Here is a 20,306-nt window from a genome sequence, read left to right as displayed (position 1 = left end):
AAACCAGAGCAAACAGGATATGTGATGTCCTTGTGTTTATGCAAAGTCAAACAGAAAAGGCAGGAATAATGCTGCAGTCCTCAGCTGGAGCTGTTGATGCTGCCACAGCCAGCCCAGCTCTGCTGGAACAGCCCCACTGTGTGGGGCAAGGACCCAACAAAGGTGTTTCCAAGTGAGAGTCTGGTCTGTAACTACTCTGGTGTTATGAATAGCAGTACTGAGAGTTTAATACCTAGAATCTTTAGTCAGAACACAGGAGAAAATGCATACAAGGAGAAGAAAATCAACCTTTATTATTCTATTTCTACCCACTTCTGATTTCTGAGACATCAGGATAAATTTGTATCACATTTTCATTTTTCTTATCAGCTAGAAAGACACATGGCTGTTTTCAAATGAAAATGAGGTTTCTCATGGAATGACAAACCTTGAAGTCAAAAGTGAGGCAATACTCTCAGGAGACTCAGAATAGAAACATCAGGAACTGGCCACAAGGATTAGCAGCAGCGGTGTGGAAGCCAAGCAACAAGCTTGGCAATTCTACAGGCCTTCAATACACACTTATAAGGTTGTGTGGACTCCCTGAGGTCACCCAGGGCTTTAGCAAGTCAAAGACATGGTGCAAATCAGCAGGGGTAGGCACTAACCAAGCTGCAGTCCTCATGCTGGCTCTGTTCACACTCTCCCTTCTCAGCACTTGACTCCCATCACTGCTGTTCTCTAGGACACACTGTGCTTCTCCAGGATTACAAAATGCACTGCAAAGCTTTACTAGAAAAAGGCACTTTCCTTATTTCAGTTATTTCAACACTCAGGTGCAAGCCCAAACCAATCTGGGTGAACACAGCCCTGAAAAACAAGTCAGGAATGCTGGGCAAGAGCATGATTTTTAAAAATTAAAAATTCTTTGAGATTTCTTTCTAATACAGAAACAGCCTGCAAAAAGGTTGATGGCTACAGAGAGCGAGCAGCATATTAACCAGTTCCCACAGCCTGTGTGTGATTAGGAGCAAGGTAATCACAGTCACAAATACAGCAACCCACACCCAGCTTACCCCTGCAGACACGTGTGGACAAATGCATGTGAACCTGCCAAAGGTCTAAGGAATTCAAGCCCAGAGTAGCTTGAATAATAACAGTCCAATAAATATACATTGAATAAATGGAATAAACACACATCAGCCATCCAAGCTCAAGCAGCAAAAGCATGAAAATCCATCTCTGAAGGAAATCAGTATGGTCACATACTGTGTGACACTTAGAGACCAACAGCAAGAGAAAAGAGTTTCATTTTAACTCTCTAGCAACCTCTTCATACAAAGCAGTGAAGGCCTATCTGAACATCAAAAGGCAACAGGCACTCTAGAAATGCTTGTAGTTCGACACACAGCAGCACCACATGTTGCCTGTGAGCAGACTCAACAACTGCAGACTATTCTTACCCAGCAGATCATGTTATGTACAGTGTGCTCAGGCCATGCGAGTACAGACACGGAACATCCTGACACTGGATCCTGGAAATCCACTACACGCCTGCTAAGCTCCTGATCAGACCTCTCATCCCAGGTTCTGAACCCTATTTATTCATCACTATTCCAAGCTCAAGACACCTATTTAATTTTCCTTTGTTCTAACCAGATTCACTGACTGTCTGAAAGCAAAGACCCCATACATTACCAATAATTTTTAAACTCAGGAAGGTCTGGAAATTCTGATATGATATCTTGCACTGGTATCTGTATGTCAGGTACCCCCTTTGCCGAAGATTTATGGTTAACAATTTAAGAGGTATCTCAACCTGCATATATTTAAACCAATACTCATAATAATAACAACATTTAATATCAATAATCAATAGTCAGCCTTCCTATATCAATCCGAGTTGTGGATGCCACATCCCTGTATTGAAGGCCAGGTTGGAAAGGGCTAAACCACCTCGTCTGGTGGAAGGTGTCCCTGCCATGGCAGGGCATGGAATGAGATGAGCCTTAAGGTGGCTTTCAACCTAAAACATTCTGTGATTCTACAATTCCAATGGACAAAAAAAAAAAAAAATCATAACAAATACACACAAAGCTCAGACCCACCTTGTTATTTGCAAGTTTACTTGTGTTTATTTTCTGTCTCTTTCTTGTTCTTATTTGATATTTAAATCCTACCTGAAATAGCATGTTTTACTCAGACATTAATGTGGATTGTTAAAGCTGCAACCACTGGAGTTAGTGCTCTGAGGTAAAGTTCATGGCAGTGGCTGTTGCTTGGGAGTTTGGAATAGTGAAAAAAAACACACACACAAAAAAACAAACAAACAAACAAACAAAAAAAGAGAACAAATTGGTTTTCCAAAGCACCATACTCAATCTCACTACCATCCAAAAGCACTAGCTTTCAGTATATGACTAGAAGAGCCCTGAGATTTACACAAAGCATGATTAAAAGCAAACTAATGGATGACAATCTAGATCAGTAAAGCTAAGATTGAAACAGAAACAAAATCCCATTGGTCTAGAGAGTCAGAGACAATATTTGTGTGTGCTGAATGCTTACAGACTACAGCTGGAATAAAAAAAAAGTGCTAAAACTTAGGCTTGTTTAAGGGGAAGCTCAAATGACATCCCTCTTGAAAGACAGTAAGTGGCCAGCATTGAAAAGCTGTCATGCAATCTAATCTCAATTTTTCAGTGTAGTTTCTCAGATTTTTCAGCATCAGAGCCAGAATCAAGAAGTCTGGCTTCCTGACTCAGTCTTAGCTGTTGGTCTTAATTTAATTTTTTTATCATAAGACTATCTTTCCCCTTTGCTCTGTAATGAGCAGTAAATTTCTCACCCCAGCAATGTGGGCTCAGATAACCTAAGGAAACTCTGTCTCCAGTTTCACTCAGCAGCTTCATTTTCCAAAGATCAGCACTGGTGGCTTGGCCCCGAGGTCCTGCTTGCTGCTGCTCCTGGTGACTGGGAGGAATTCCCTAGATAAAAATCTGATATCATGTACTTTTTACTCCAATGTTAAAAGAGAGCATACATTTCTTTCCCTTATTTGTAAGTAGCCTACTTGCCAGCACTCTTTCCAAACAGTGGACCACAGCTCTCCTACAGCTCAGCACAAAACCTGACATGTGCCATCAAGGAAGGCTTCTCTTGGAAGGATGGAAATCTCCATCTCCCACAAAATCTCCCTTGGAAATGAACTGATAACAAAGGCCTCAAGCAACAATCCTTAGAGGAGGAACTTCTTTTTTCTCCCAAAGCAAAGCAAGTTGCTTGCATATTAACTGCAGTCAAGCTGAGCTGCTTTGGTCTTTCACTTGGCTCAGATACACATGTGAGCCTACAGGGATCACAATTTAACCACCACACTAATCTCAAAAGAAAAGAGAAGGCAACAGGATACCATCCTTACCCTAAAGATGAAGATTCAGCTTTCTATCAGAAAGCTATTTCAGACAATCCCGAAGCTATTATTAGGAGGGACTGGGAACAATTTAAAGATCAGAAGCCTATCTTCCTGGTCAATTCAAAACTGGAAGAAAAAAATCACTTTTCTTTAAAGAAAGCAAGCAAAATGGTCTCAAGATCACATGCACACTGCTAATTTTATCTTGAATTCATTGTTCAGAGCTCTGTGAATCCTTTGTTACCTTTCCTGCACATACTTCTCTGCCAACAAGCCAGCTTGGAGTCATGGAAGTAGGACAGCAAAACCCCTGTAAAATAGAGGGAAGCTCCAAGGGAAGCTAGCCTGAAAACAGGACAGCTGGATCGTAAGAATTGCTCATACCCAGCCCTGCTGACAAAGTAAGGTCTTCCTTCTCACCCAGACCGCTGCAGTTGCATCACTGCAACAGAACCCAAGAGTTATGCCTTGAGACGGTGTTTAATGCTGACAAAACTGCACTGTTAGTGTTTTTTAAGGTAACCAAGTGCAGCGGGAGATCACATTAAGACAGGCAGAACAAGGGATTACATCATCTACAGGTGTATCATGGTACAACTGGCTTAGTCCAGACAAAGGCCAGGTGAGCACACACATCTCCTGAAGCACTCCATCCTTTGTGCCAGCTTTCTTACTGTCTTCCATTTACAGTTTTAGTGTAAACAAGGACATCCAAAGGCTGTGGAGACTTCAGGCTGAAGCATATGAAGCAGAAAATGCATCAGAAGAAGCCATTTCCCTTGTAAGCATGGATGTATTTCCCAATGAGAATGCCTGCAGGAGAGAGGAAAGGAGAGGGAGAGGAAGGGAGCCAGGCACCTGGCAGCAGCTGCTCAGGCTGAGATCACATGGGAAAGTCACAAGTGGAAAGTGTTTCCAAAGAGCAGCAGATGTGCAGATCACAGCTTCCTCCTTCAAACTGCAACAGCTTTGCAGTAATTTAACACTGCGTTCTTCAGGTGCCATTTATGTACGTTAATAATCCCTTCCCAGGCCCTTGCCATTCCAGCTTCAAAACCACAAGCTGGGAAGGATGCATTATCTAAAGTGTCTCTTATTTTCTCTCTCTGCTGTAATTAGCTCGTGACAGGGAATCTGCTACCAGCGAGTGCCAGCGCTGCTTGCCATCAGAGCTGTGCCTACTGGGGAGCTGCTGCAGCACAACTGAAGCGTAAAATAACAGGGAGTTGTGATTTCAGTGCAGCCTAAAACACGATGGGGACAGGGCACAGGTGACACAGCCCGTGTCTCGTTTGACGCAATACAGAATTAATGGAAACCTGTGATCACATCCAGGCTGATGCACACCAAGGGAGAGCTGCCTGTGCAGGGAGCACTTCCAAAGCAACAGCACCCCAGGGAAGGACAGGCTTTCAGCTGGATTGCAGGGAGTTATGCTGTTACAGGGTTATCATATGGAATTACAGGGAACAAACACGTGAGCCCAAAAGGTTTTGCTGGGTTTCTGGCAATGAAATAAACAGCCTGAAACTATTCTTTCCAGTGGCAAAAGGAGTCTTTTCACAGATAACAGATCAAGCCTTCAGCAAGAGGAACAAGATAAAAAGCTGGACTAATCAACAGCTGGTAAAAATTTTAGGAATGAGAACAATATTCACACATTGAAATGAGGATCATGCTTAGCACATGCTTTCTATGGACATGTGAGAATTAGGTAGACTACTAAATAAAAAAGCAAAAAAAATGTCACTACTGGAAAGCAGTGTCACATTAGAAAACTGCTCAAGGTGAACTGTGCACTAAAATGGAGTAGAAAAACAAACCCACCCGTGCTAGTGAACAGCAGGTGTGAAGTCTTTTTTTTAATTGCCTTTATCCCTACATCAGGTATCCCTGCCTCTTCCAAAGCAGACCAGGATCCCAAAATAAACCAGAGGAGGTGTGCATGAAACCGGAACTGAAATTTATCTTCATCCATGGCTAGCAAATGCCCAGAATCTGTGTTTTCCCTAGCAAATCCACAAAATTAGAAGATGCCAGTGAAGATCAGGTCTTTCTGTGTTCCAAGCTTCGGTTCATCCCAAGCTGTGATCACAAGGGATTTAGTAAATGGAGGAAATATGCAATCTGACAGAAGATTTTCTTCCTGCGGCTGCGGTGCTTGTCAGGCTGACAGCAGGGCTCAGCGCTGCAGAGCAGCCTCCCTGCTCCCATCCCTGTCATAGCCAGCCCTGCCCTGCCCAGGCTCCTGGCAGCCCACTCTCCCTGCAGAGAGCCCAGGGCAGCTGGCACAGACACACCTGTTACTGCCAACACTTCCAACCCGCTCTCTAACAAGGCTTGGCTTCAAAGAACCTGTTATTCCATTATTTTATGTGGTCTACTTGTCTGAAACGCTCGACTCCCACAGATCAGAAACCTATTGCCACATGGGATTTGTTTCATTTTATTTTTATAACCACTGACATTTATATTTAATGGATGTGTATTAGATTTTTGTTTGGAGACCGGGAAGTATGGGGCTGAGAAAATGAGCAAAAAACCACACTTTGTTGGACAGTGATGTGGATTTATTTCTTAATACAGACTGTTCTTAAGTGAGCATTGCATTTTCTTTCCTTGAGGGGTGATGGGGAGGTCTGAGGCACACAAATGTTCTCTCCCAGTTTACTACAGCTGTAAATGAGTGGTTAAGACACAGAAGTGTCATCTTGTGAGTGGGAGAGGAAGAAAGCAAGAACCAAAATTAAGAAGTCCTACATACCATTCCACACACTTCTGTCATATGAAATCAAAATTGTCTATTTTAGGTATTTCAGAGACTTATCTTGGCAGTTTAGATCTTTCAAAGTCTGGATACAGGAAACATTTATTCTCCTGCATTGGGGTTGTACTGTCTTCTTGATGCAGGTTTTATTTTAAAAGCCTTTTTTAAGTACAGGACAGGAAATGAAACTGTCAAACTATTACAGACAGACACAAAAATTATCTGCTTCAAACACAACCACACATTGCTCTTAACCGTGCCCAGTGTGCACTGTGCTTCACAGAATGCAATCAGGGGCTCTTCACACACCACAGGTAAAATGCCACAGAGGTACCAACCCAAGTCTCCCAGAAAACAATGGCTTTGATATCTGCTAAAGCACCATTCAACCTCTTTTTGAGAGCTACCAAAGACACAGCACAGCTTTTGCGGGAACACGGCAGCTTTTCTGAAATACAGAATGGATTTTGTGAAGATTTGATGCAATTCAATAAATCTAAGATAAGCTTAATTTACAGCCTTTTATCATGTTCTTTAAAAAAATCTTCGTATGGGTAAAAAACACTGAAACCCACCTACCCTGTTCTTGTTTCCTGGAAATTTTTTCTTTAATTTCTACTATAGTCATAGCTATTTTTCACTTTTTTCTCATTGTCAGAGGAGAAACTTCAGTACAAACAGGCAGGGTTTTTTTCCTTCCGACAATGGTCACCTAAAATCTCATTCTCACAGCAACTTACATTTACAGAATTGCATGGATGACAGCTGAATCAAAGCATTTAGGAGGAAATGTTTAAATTTCAATTATTTCTACGAAATTCTGTTACAAGTCTGCTTTTTTTACACAGCAAGCAGCCAGGTACCCTGAGCATGAATGGGATAGTGAAGATTCTGGAGCACTCCTAAAGGAGCGATCCCAACAAGATCACAGGCATGTCCATGTATGTTAACTTCCCAGAGAACCACCTCCAAAACCAAATCTTGAGATTCAGCACTATAATACATTCATTTTTAAGGTGGCAGCTTTGAAAGACAGTGTGCACTCAGTCTCCCTGTAAGGAGCCTGAGAGGCAAAGCATTATTGTGTATCTCTCCCCAAAAAATGCCTTGTACAAACCCCCTGCACACGCATGAACTCAGTCATGCCACCCACAGCCAGGGACCTTGTTTTGGGAGCCCAGGATGCAGCAGATACTGTGCTCACAGGACACACAAGCACTTAACAGAGCCATGAAAACAACTGGGAGCATTAGGCACAGTGCCTAGAAAACATGATACCTTTCCCAGAGGGCTTTCAAGACAACATGGTAGGGAGGAAGGAAGTACTTCAAGATAAGGCATGATTACATGTCACCTCCTGAGATACACCTCAAATCATCACAGCCATTCTACCTTCTTTCCGCTGTTTTGGTATTTATTGTTTGCAAAGTCAGCTACAAGTTATGAGTCGTAATTAATTCTTCCAGTTAAAAACATGCTGACCATTTCCAACTCCTACACAAATGAAGTCAAAGCATTAATGAATTTGGGAATTTAAAGACAGTACTTACATTACTCCTTACAAAAGAATGTGCTCTGCTAAGATTTCAGGAAAATGGTTTTTCAAGCAAAGCAATGAACATTTGGATATGTCAGGCAGTCAGTTTTAGGGTGCATGATGATCACGCAAATGGAAACTAGAAATCAAGGCAATACAGATGTGTGAACAAAGGCAAAGAACATGTCCAAAGCATTTCATCCTTGTTGTGAGAGCCAGCAAATGCAAGTTATTTGGCCTAGGGGTTTTTCCCCATCAAAGACACATTATGGAACAGTAGGCTTGTGTAACTTCTCATAAGATCACAGAAAATTCAAATCAAGTGTGTTCCAAATAAAACAAACCCACTTCTCTGCACAGACTCCCTCCTTTTCATGCTTTTTTTTAATAGGAATCATTGTTAATAGAAACTTTTATGTTCCTTTTCGGACAGTACTATCACAGTTGCACAGCAATTACTTAATACACTCGCTTGCCCACAGCATAAACACTATCTGACATTCACCAAGTGTCACACCAGAAACTTTCCCTCCAGGGACTCATCTTTCCAAGTTTTGGTTACAATTTAGGCTCCATGACACTTGTGTGTCAGGACTTACAACAAGGAAAATTTCCCTGAGTAACATCCTAGCTGTGACGTACTTGCTCTGTGCTCCACCACACTAAATCATCACACAGACCTCCACATCCTGGCTCCTGCAGCTCACAGCCCAGGTTAGGGAGCAACTGGACCAAGGAATTCTGCAGCTCAAGAGCTACAGGCCATCACATCAATGTGGGTGACCTGGCAAGTGACTGGCATCGAACACCGTCCTCATCCAGTGGCAGTGTAGTGTATAAATCACATTGGACAAAACAGCACACAGTCCTTTGGGATTCATCTAACCCAGCAGTTTCCCAGTGCTGCCTCACACAGCTGAGATATTCAGCCACTGTGGTGGCAGGCAAGGACACCACCATTGTTCTGGGGGACCTTCTTTCCAGGCACTTCTCATTAGGAGAAGGCTTAGTAGCCACATGAGGGTCTCGCTATGCTAAAGCAGTGGAGGTTTGTACCAGCATGAAGAGAACTCCACGTTTCTGACAAACAACTGATTATGAACAAACACAAAAGATTATGAACAAAACCCATCAATCTGCATGAAGGTGAGGCTGAGCTAGTTTTCTACACCTTTAACAACACTAACCTACAATAATCGTTTATACATTGGTATCAGCTCCCATTTGCAAGATACACAGCTTCAGCCACCCACATGGAAATGCAGGCAATGACAAAAATCAGGCTTAAAGCACCTACACTTACAAAACCACACTCAAAATGTAGCAATTCCATACTCATTTATTATCAGAGTAATTCTTGTAAGACTGCACATTCAAGGGTGTTTTAGCCTATGAAGACTTCATCCACTTTTTCCTCACCTATTACTGTGCTTGGACTTTTCCCGGTCTTTTTCCTTGTCCTTCTTGTGCTCTTTGTGCCGGTGTTCTCGGTCTTTGTGTTTATCTTTGTGTTTGTGAGAATCTGTAAGCAGAGAGGCAAAACAAAAGAAATTAAATTGGGAGAAAACTCCACACCACACTCGTGAACCTCTGCATTTTTCCCCACCTCATTCTAGTATTTCTGTGATTCAAAATTTGTAACAAAAATCTTCATTTCAGAGGTCCTAAATGGATTCACCTTGGCAACAGCTGCATTTACATGGTCTTTAGTTCAATGACCTTTAAATGCTTTACAGACCCTGAAGAAATGCAACCCTTCCATTAGCTAGGTACCTATTGATATAGCAAGTTCAACCTTATTTGGCAGATGGGCAGGCTGGCTCCCTATGCCTCCAAGTATTCATGCTGGTGAATACACAGAAAAGGATATAAGAACAAAGCATAAAGCTGAGGCATCAGGCCTGTTGAATCCCAAAATTTAATACTTCTGCTTCCACAAGTATTTAATCTTGACAAAGCATCCCTCCCCTCTCCCTGCTGTGAATTAAAACCATTTTATTCTTATCCCCAACAGTATATAACATGACAGGCAGAAAGCAAGGAAAATGGGGAGTAACAGCAGAAAATGAAAAGAAAGGGTGAAAAGAAGCAAGAATTCTCTCCTCCTGCTTCTCTAGTGCAGGCCACATTTACCTCCCTCCGATAACAGCCCCACCAAGAAAATGCAACTTGACAGCTGTAATGAGCTGTGTTGGTGGTCACCCACGTACACAGGTCAGGGCGGGTCCCAATTATGTGACAGGTCAGAAATGGGAGTTGGCACTCAAGTGAATCTACAGGAACACAGTAATTTTATTGCTATCAGCTTCTACTCTGATTGACACTTCCCATCCTCTGTGACAACTGTGCTGTACAATGAAGTCCTTTAAAGCACCAAGGAAATGAATTTGGCAGAGAAAAAGAGCAACACAGTTGGAACTGCAAATAAATGCATTTACAAGCATTTTTTTACAAGTATATTAAAAAGGAGAAGAGGCTGAACTCACACCTCAAAACCACCTCAAAATGCCATTTACAGTGAAGATCAGTATAATGGGAGGAATATATGCAATACCCAAAGACTCCCCCCAGGTTTTGTTTTGAACATGCCACTCAAAGTAACCAAAGTTAAACAGGCTCTTAGGAAACCGAAATACTGTGCTGACTTTGGCAATTGTTTTTCAGATACCAGTGCTAGAATTTCCACCAGAGATCTTGGGTGCTTCGGTAATTGTAAAGATGCTACCATGCCCCTAAAAAGATTCCTATCCCTGCACTAAGAATAGAAAACTGCAACAAAAGGATTTTGTGACTTTCACCGTCACATGGGAAATGCACTGCAGAGCCAGGAACAAGCCTCATCCTTCTGACTCCCAGTCTTTCGCCACAAATTCCTTTTTCTCCTTAACTGACACCAGCTCTTAAAACCCCAAAACATTAATACGGATTTAGAAGAAACATACCCACAGAACATGATTTTAACCTATTGCTTTCTGTAACTTCAAGGTTTGCTTTCAGACACCTGCAGAAAGACAGCATAAACCACCATGGGAATACTGACATTCAAACCTCCAAGTTGCCCTCTGCTCCCCTCCTCCTGAATTCAGCAATTTTTCCCAGTGCTCTGGTGTACACAGTGCACACGTTTAAATCGCAGGGCTTAAGTTTTCCATATTTTGATAAACACGTGGCAGGTTATGTGGAACATTTGGTGTTACAGCACAAAGCACCCAAGAGTTTTCGAGTACCTAAAGAGCAAAATCTCTTTCGCAGCAGGCAGAGTCTGTAGGCATCTCTAGCAAACCGTGTGGGGACCAGACACCCACATGCTCTGAACTGCAGAGAAGCAATTTCTCTGAGCCCTTCTTCCCACCAGGACAACACACATTTCACTGGCAAAAATGTTTTCGCAGTGCGTTTCACACTTGTGATTCTTCAGTTCAGCCAGGAGCTGGAAGCTCTGGCTGTTTGCAAACTGCCTGGGGTTTATTCCACAGAGGGTTTACTCACTGATTCCCACAGCCCTGGCTGCAGCAAACAGCAGCTATTTACACTTGATGAATAGGTAAATTGCAAGAAAAAACAGTGTGATGCTATACACAGAGCTATGTACAGTCACTGTATAGCACACACACAATCAATTTTTCCTATCAACCAATCAATGAAAAATGTGTGTGACTGTGCTCAGTGCTATTCTCTTTAGAACCAACAGCCACACGATGACTTGTCACTAAGAAAAGCACACAACAGAACAGTTTACCTTGATCACCAGATTTTCATGCAGCTGACTTGTGCTTTACAGCTGAAATTAATATTTACTCTTGGAAAGCAGTTCCAGGGATATACCCTAGAACTGCTTGAACTGAATATCTGTTTCCTCAATGCTTGGCTCTGCTTGCAATGATTTGGGATTTTCATGCAATTAAAGCCTGGTACTGCAGGAGAAAAAAAAAAAAAAAAAAAGAGCTTGACCAGTTAAACTAGCTCTGCTTGCTAGGATTTGTTGCCAGACAGCTTTCCCTTGTTGCCTACCAAAGAACTGTTAACAGAAGGTCTTCCATGGAGCTATTCTGGCTCAAAGGCCACAGAGGCTGGGGAACAATGGGTCCTGTGCATGGTCTCAAACCAAAAGCAAAAAGATGTCAAGGCAGAACTGCTTGGTGTCTCTCACAATGAATAACATTTTAAATGTAGTACTTCCATGGAGGTCTACTTCTCAGGCATATCACCTAAGGATTAAATTATTCTGGAATATTTGCCTAGTATTCAAACTCCACGGTGTTGCTTTCTGACATGATGCCATGAGGTAGGTTAAGAATGAAGACTTCAAAAGAGTTTATTAAATTGTCTTCAACTGACATATGTATGTCCTCAGAAGGCATTAAAGCTCTTGGTCTTTCTTTTCTTGTTGAGGGTGGAGCTGGATGAAGTCCAGGAGACTGGGTCATTAAAAAAAGCACAGGATTCTCTTTTTTTTTTGGCATTCAACAGAAAAATGCTTTGTTTCAGACTGGCTTTATCTAGGAGTCCATGCCAATGGTAATTTGGTGGCTGACATGAAACAAGTTTAAGACATTTCACTCCCATTTGTGTACCCACTTGCCAGGAAGCAGGGCAGCATCACCTCCGACGGAACCACACAGGCAACAGATGACTGCGTTGGGAACAGGGCCACCTCACTCCAAGCCTCATCAGCACACAGGCAATCAACGGGAAGTGTTCCTGTCTGCAATGTATCTCCCTTGATATATTTAGCATATTGATTCCTAGAAGAATCTTCCAGCCTCCAGTAACTCTCTCCCAGCTTGCAGCTGATTAGTAGTTGACTAAGTCCAGCCTCACATCAGCTATGGAAAGAGCTCTGACATTATCACACATTCAGATTTGTTTCCTGCCTTATATGTCTTCCAGTAAGTATGTCTGATCCCTCTAACACTATACAAGATAAATACTATTCCTTCTCCAAGACCATTGGCAAAATCTACCATCTACTGTGAGTAAATTTTAAACCCCCGAAAGCTTATGTGACATTTAAATATTTTTGAGAATGCAAAGTCTCTCTTTAGCACAAGGTTACAGCAGGGACAGGGGTTATGCTCACTGGGCAAGCATCCATTACCCCTGAGGCTTTCCCTTCAGTATCCTCTAACCCAAACAGAGCTTTTGGCATCTCTTCTGTTCTAGAAAGCTTGATGTCTCTGGCACTGGATCTCTGTCTGTTAATGCTGAGCCTGGTATGTCTCCAAAAGATTACCACAGTCCCTGTACTATTCCTGCCATTCCCCTGTACCTCCAACAAATCACGAGCAGCTCTGCATTTTTGCAGGGTTGATTCATCTTTTAACTCCGTCAGATTACAAGGACGTTGATTTAAGGATGGGAAATTCTAAGCACTTTTGGTCTGCGGCTCTGTGCTGTTCTCTGCTCTGCCTTCGCTCCAGCACTGAGTCCCCGGGGAAAGGCTGAGTCATAACCCTATTTACAATACTTGTATATATGTCTGCCTGGAACAGGGAAGTTTTACTCTTTATCCAGGAGCAGAGCTGTAAAAGGTCAGGCATCTCCAACTGCAGCATGGCAAGAACAGGGATGAAGGCAAAGAAAGCCTCTTCCAGCAGGCAGTTGTCACCTGGAGAGGAAGAGTCCCAACAGATGGCAGAGGTGAGCGGTCCCCTTTCATAACAAGGACAACCCTTGGCTTAATTAGTCTGGTAACAAAACAATTATGTGGGACGGTGATGTTTTAATTCATGAGCCAAATTAATTTGCCACAAAAACACTTCTGAACACCTGTCTCTGCACACCTTCCAATATACTACCTATATGTCACAATCAAGGGAAGCCTGGCTAATTCCTACATTAGTATTTCAGTTTTGACAGCAACTTTTCTAATAAAATACTGAAATGAGAGAGGGGCATAAGTTTTTGTATGCCCAATCAGCACAGCTGTCAAGAGAATAGTTTTGGCACATGATACAGGATGCTACAGATGTCTTTTCATCCCACTCCCACCACCCACTTTTATTTCTCTTCCATCATTTTGCACTAGAATTTTTTCTTAAAGAACTGAAAAAAAGGTGTGAGCACAATCTGGTTCCTTCTAATTTTTCCCCAATTAAGTGAGGTAGCCAGCAAATTAACACCTGGTAACCTCAATTTCTGGTCAACAGTAGCTTTTCCAGATAAATATTAGCCTTTCAGATTTGCTGTCTTTCTGTTCACCTTCTTCTAAGTTTTTGTGACCACAATTTGAGCAGCTCATTAAACTGCTTACAGAGAGGTTTCTTTGTTCTTTAAAATGTCTTACTAGATTCTATGGACAAGGACTTTTTGTATTTTTCTTCTGGTTCCAGAAACACCGTATTTTTGTTTCCTCTGAGTATGCTGAGTATGCTTGACATTATGCATCATCCCAATATTTCTCTAGACTGATGTCCAGAAAGGTGATTTAAGCTTTCTGGATTCTTGGAATCACAATCTGTGCCCAAAATCTGAGGACACAGCATGAAGAATTCATCTTGTTACCAACATTTTTAACTTCTTGTCGTTCTAGTAACACTTCTGCTTCAGATGAGTGGCTGAAATTTCTGCCCTGAGCTAACTCCAATTCCTCAGTGTTAGTTGTGTGTTACAGGAGAAGCAAACAAGCTCTCAAGGCTTTCAGGATCACTGGTGTGTATGAGAACTTGGCTCTCTCTAGTACTCAACTTGAAGCATGAGCAAGAAACCCTCTGCTATTGGCAGGGATGAAACCAGCAGGGTCTTTTCAGCCTCTCTGGAAAGGAGAAGAGAGTCTTAAAAAAAAGACTTCTCCAGTTCCACTGCTAAATTATGCAGCTGAAAGAGAGGTAACTCTAACACTGGATTAGGTTCAAAAGCTGGTCAAGTTCAAAAACTTCCTGTCACTGGAGAGATGGTCAGTCCCTTCTCAGCTGAAACACCACCTTCGTGTCAAGGCCATGTACTCCACAGCAGCCTCTTTACTAGTTAGCCTGAATTCTTCTCACTGGTTGTGATGTAATAGTAAGCAAAGCTTAAAGTCTCTTTATTATTGCCTAAATGAAAGAATTTTACCGCTTTTTTTCCCTCCCCCACAGGCTCACCTTTTAAGCATTCATCCTAAAATGCAGATTACCAGAAAGAGACTTCATTTCAAGGGTGTTTTTTTCCATTTATTTTGTCAAATCATATTACTTTTAGAGTTTTAATCTCTTGTATTTTGTATATAAAGACTACTATTAAAATTAGCACATTTTAGTTGATGAAATGATGCCAGGAAGGGTTATGAGTGTTCAAACATGTGAATGTAGTCCAAGGTGTTTAAAATATTATTCATGTTCCTGGCAAAGAACACATACTTTTGCCCTTGGCATCTGACCAGAATGATCCAGTGTTGCACTAACTTTTACAATACACAGATACCAGCCAGTAGAGAGTGTAACATTCAGTCATTATCCAAGATCTTTAACACAGATAGTGACAGGGTTATAGTACATTACCTAAACAGGCAATGCAATCCCACGTGTAAAGGTCACTCTGTGAGGTGTTGGTCAATTTATAAATCTTGCCTGAGAAAGCAAACATGGTGCAGAGTTAAAAAATCCTATTTGCCTGCCCTGTGTGGCTCAGAAAAACCCCCATATGACAAACATGGCATGGTATGAGGCACAGGGACCCTCACTCTCAAATGGGTTTTTACTCTAGACAAGTCATCTGACTTTACATGTTTTAACTATTTAAAATCCATGTATAATAATCCCACCTGAGTAATCTGGTAGAGGTCTAAACTTTTCTAAAATATTTGTATTCCAGTGAGAGGAAATCACGTTATGGCCATGGTGTTCCAGTAATTGATTAAACAGCACTTCTGGAGAATATGGATTGACACTGTTGTAGCCCAGAAAAGAGAGAAGAGAAGCTCCTGAGCAGAAAACAGAACTGCAGCTAGGTATGGAGACAACACCTTTCCCAATAAAGGCAGACAAAGAAAACCAAAGTGTACATATGAAAGGTACAGAAACTGGAAAACCTCCCTACACAGCTACACGTGTCAAGAGCAGAAAACCATACCCAGAAGGCACTGTTCAGAGAGATGATGGTATTATGGATGATACACTGGAGTAGAAAACCATAATCTAAAATAAACTTCCCAAGTGAAACTGGATATGTCACTTACCGGCCCTATTTACACAACTGCAGAATCCACATAAAACATTTACCCTGAGAAAGCATTGCAGGTCCGTTTGCTGTGCTGGTTTATTTCTGCAATAACTCACTGCAAAACATTTGGAATACTGAAATGAGAGTGACTGAAACAGTGAAACCACCACTTGACTCTCCCATAACCTAAGCCTGAAATTCAATAGCAGAAGTAAGATACGGGTTTTCAGTCAAAAAAGGAAAGAAAATACAATGATAATGAAGCAAGACTGTCTGGCTTCCGCTTCTTCATTTCATAATGCCATACTTAATGGCAAATATACCCATTCCAAAAGCAACTTGACACAAAACCTTTTACCAGTGTTTATACATACCTCCACAATCTATATTGCTACAGAAATCTAAATCCTTAAAACTCTCCTTGAAGTCAAACTTAAATGAAATAAGTTACTGTGCTATCACAAGCTTATTTCAGTTCAGGTGCCTCACTGGGTCAGGTGCAGCAGTTCAGGGATGCTGACAATTCCAACACTTCACTGTTTCCCTCCATAAACCAGATAAAATCTGAGTTTTATCGTTTACTGCAAAACAACTAAACTAACTGTGACTAAGCACAAGTGGAATACACAATGCAGCTCTTTACTGCAGTCATTCATTTTCCAATCTTACAAAAAATACAAGAAAGTAGTTGTGAAAACTCAAAAAGGAGCCTGGAGAAGTACAGCAGAACAACCCAACAGTTTTTCCTTTCTAGGGCAGGAACTTTAGTACTAAAAGTAAAACTACTCCAGAGAGCATTCTTCCTTTTTCTAAGGGCTCAAATGAAGGAATATAGCACAAATGAATAGATTTGAGTCTATTCATTTCCCAGACTATATTTACTCTGAGACAAAACCTGTTTTGAGTTGAGCCAGAATTGACGACACCACATTGTACCCAATTCTGCCAAAGTTTGAAAACTTAGTACTTTTGCTAGAAGCAGTAAAACCAATGACCTTGTAACCCCTCTCCACACTTCAGCAGTTATTTGAGGCAAAAGATACTCCAGGGCCAGACAGATATTATGTCTTTTTCCTTAAAAGGACTGATCTGGGAAGCTTGGCTTCAGAACAGGACAGACCCCTTAGATACTGCATTCTTCATTCATCTTGCCATTTGAAGGTCCAGTATTCTTTGCTTTTGAATAGAGGGAAAAGAAAAAAACAAAGGAATGACTTGGTGATGAATCTTCACAGGAGAATAGAGACAGGTGGATAGAGAATTGCCTCCAGCCATTCTCAGTCCTTTAGAACAGCTCCACCAACCTCAAGAAGTTCCCCTCCGTTCCAGTTTTAGTATGTAAGCAAGCATAAACATAGCTTGTTTAAAACACAGAGTTTGCAAAACAAGATCAATGCACTTTTTGCTCCACTGAAACATCAGGACAGTTTCAATCTAAGGAAGAGAGGTAAAACAACGTGACAGCACTGCCAACAGGGACAGCACATGGTGGCCACAGGACAGGGCAAGCTGGTGTGTACACTTGTCCGTACCCCAGACATTAAAAGCTTATCAGGGAGACATTAAGGATGACAGAAAAAAACCTGACTGATCACTCCTACCTTGTGTGACTGGAGCCTCTGGGAGATGAAGTTAACCTGAAGCAAATGTCACTGCTGGCATTTCATCAATCTCACCCAGACTGCAAAAGCTCGGGAGGCAAAGCAAGACGTGCTTTAAGAGCCTCTTCAGAAAGAGGACAAACACTCTTAGTGCACATGTTTTGAGACCTTCTTCAAGTTTTTTTTCAGCCACACTGGATTAATTGCTTATTTTCTGTGCACCTCACTTTTTCACCTGCTGGGGAAGTAGCTAATACGCTGTGGGTAATTAATGCTAAAGTAATTGAGATAGCTGTGTGGCATACAGGGATGCTGACCTTAAGAAACTGCTACACTACAGGCATCCTGCAACAAAACAACTAATGGTGGAGACAGAAGCAGCAAGTTTAATGACTTGTCAGCACCTTTTACATGGCCTCTTCCCAAAGAGGTAGCATGTTCACGTATGCCAGTTCCACAGCAGATCTTAGTTGTTGTAACAAATGCATAAAATCACTGCTAGTAAAATTGCATTAGACAATATTACACAAAAAAAAGTCCAAGGAAGCCTTATAAAGCATGAAAATACATGTTTGATCAGTACAGAAAGACTAAATTAATAGCTGCTTCTTACACATGCCAAAGGGCTCCCGACCGAGAGACAACAATGAAGTTTCAATTCATGATTTGCATTCAAAACCAAAAAAGTTCCATGTGAACAGAAACATGGAAACATGTGTTTCCAGGGATTCCCAAGATGTAAAACATTCTCCTGTAATTGTATATATAAGAGTCAGAGACTGAAACCCATTAGTATGTTTCCACTAACAAAGCAGAATAAAACAGAACAGCAAATTAAAACTTCAGGGAAATGACCAGCATCAGTGAACAGCTTAAAATGCTGCTGTGCTGGCATGAAGAGAGGAGAGTCCAGAGTAGTCTCCTAAGGAACCAAGAGCAAACTCATTCTTGTCCCTAGTGGTATTTATTCTTATAAGGCTACACTCCTCTGAGAGGAAGTACTTATTTTCCATTGCCTCCTCCATTCAGAACTGGAGTTCCTTGCCTTCCCTTACTGGGGTAAAAATGGTTTCAGGAATTTTTTCCTACTGCTTTATGAGTCTACAACCACATGAATAAACAAAGTTCTGCACTGCACATCCATCTTTTAAAAAGAAGCAAAACTAAGACACGCTTTTGCCTCAAAATTTAACAGCCATAGCCCACACTCCTGCACATCAGGAGGCTGAAAGTGGGCTCTAAAGAGCACAAGCAGATCTAGGGGAAACAAGTTTAATCATAGTTACCTCTGAGGTTTCAAAAGCATTACACATATTGTAGCTCCATCTGCATCCCCATTTGCTAATACACAAATATACAGGACTGGAATCCTGAAGGACTTACAGGTACATTAAGTGACTGTGTCTGAGCACAAACAGCTGTTACAAATCGACAGGAGGGGGAAAAGGTAGTTGATAAAAACAGGTTCCTTGCGGATTTCAAGTCTACTAATACTGAAAAGTTTTACTACACCAGCTAATCTCAGGCTTTTCCAAATTCCCCCCTGCTCCTTCCCTATTGCACAAAACACAGTTAACATAACCGGCACGGCAGGACAGACGGACTCACCAGGAAAGCCTGGACAAGTGTTCACAAACCAGTCTGCCATCCAGGGGTGTAAAACTAGCTTAAAGTTATGAAAGAAGGTAAAATTTCAGGGTATTCAAATAGATAATGCAAGGGGGACTAATCCTATTTCACAGTCAGAAAGAAACCAACCTTTAGCACAGATCCACAGCTTAGTGCACAAACTGTCACGCGGTGCTGTCACACAAAATCTTTTCTCGGGAAGAGACAAAGGGAGGGATGTAGGCACTGCAGCGAGGGATGTGTGTGAGACAGAGACAAAGAGAACTGCCCGGGGTCACCCACCAGCGCCTGAGGAGAAAGAACCAGGGGCACACGCCTCTGGAGAGCCAGGGCAGAAGGTGAGCAAACAGGGCAATCCCAACATTTACAGCCCTGTTTAGACTTCGGAGCTATCAGGGACTGCAGGAGATAACCTATCCCTTACTTCAACATTATCTAAAGCGAACTCCTTTTTTTTATTAACCCTTATTTTTCTGGTTTGCAGGAATCTTTTCCTTTAGGAGCTCTTGGAGATCCATTTGGGTTGCAGAATTTTGGGGACAAAACATTACTTTTCATGAGTCCCTTCCCAGGAGGGATGTGTAAGACAGGTGGACTGAAACACCAAGTGCACATACACCAGAGGCACTTGAACTCTTTGGTTGGTTCCAAGCTCAAAGAACCTGAGCCAGTGCTCAGCTGCAGCACAAGAACCAAACCCACACCTCCAGCACAGCATGCAGTGACAGCGCTGTCGCCTCACTGCAGACACACTTAGGAGAGAGCTGGACCACCTTTGGGAGAATTTTGACAAAGAATTGCCCCAGGAACAGCTCTGGGAGTTACTTCAACAGACTGGGTCAAGAGCAAAGAGAATTTTTTGGTGCAATCTGTCACAAGTTCGCACCGCAGACAAGAGAACTTCATGTTCTGTACAGCATCCGCACACTGAGTCAGTGCCCTCAGCACAAGCTCTTTCCGCCTCCAAACGCTCTTTACACCATCATTAGCCTGGAAAGGTGCAAACAGCACAATTTGTGATGCAAAGGCAACAGCTGATTATTGCATGCAAACTTACAAGGTGAACCAGGAGAAAACAGGGGCGAACAACAAAAAATCCTAGTCCTTACAGACAATAATAAGAGACTTCAGCCATATTTTAAAATATGGTTGATATTATTTTGGGGTGTTAAGTTTAAAAACTGTAGTAGAGTACAAGAAAACTGTTGTGTTGTCAGGAGTAATTAACCTGCAATGATG

At 41.9% G+C, this 20,306-nt stretch overlaps 1 protein-coding gene across 1 annotated transcript in view; it reads right to left on the bottom strand.

Annotated features, from left to right (window-relative positions):
• The window catches only part of TOP1 (DNA topoisomerase I), a 66,043-nt gene that overhangs the window by 27,660 nt on the left and 18,077 nt on the right, over positions 1-20,306 (bottom strand). Inside the window, exon 3 of the mRNA XM_002190004.7 lies at positions 9,118-9,220. Within this exon, the coding sequence (XP_002190040.3) occupies positions 9,118-9,220 (103 nt within the window). The remainder of the gene's footprint in view (positions 1-9,117; positions 9,221-20,306) is intronic.

This window comes from Taeniopygia guttata, chromosome 20 (assembly GCF_048771995.1).
Source record: "Taeniopygia guttata chromosome 20, bTaeGut7.mat, whole genome shotgun sequence".
NCBI lineage: Eukaryota > Metazoa > Chordata > Aves > Passeriformes > Estrildidae > Taeniopygia > Taeniopygia guttata.
This window is presented reverse-complemented; position numbering and strand designations above follow the sequence as displayed.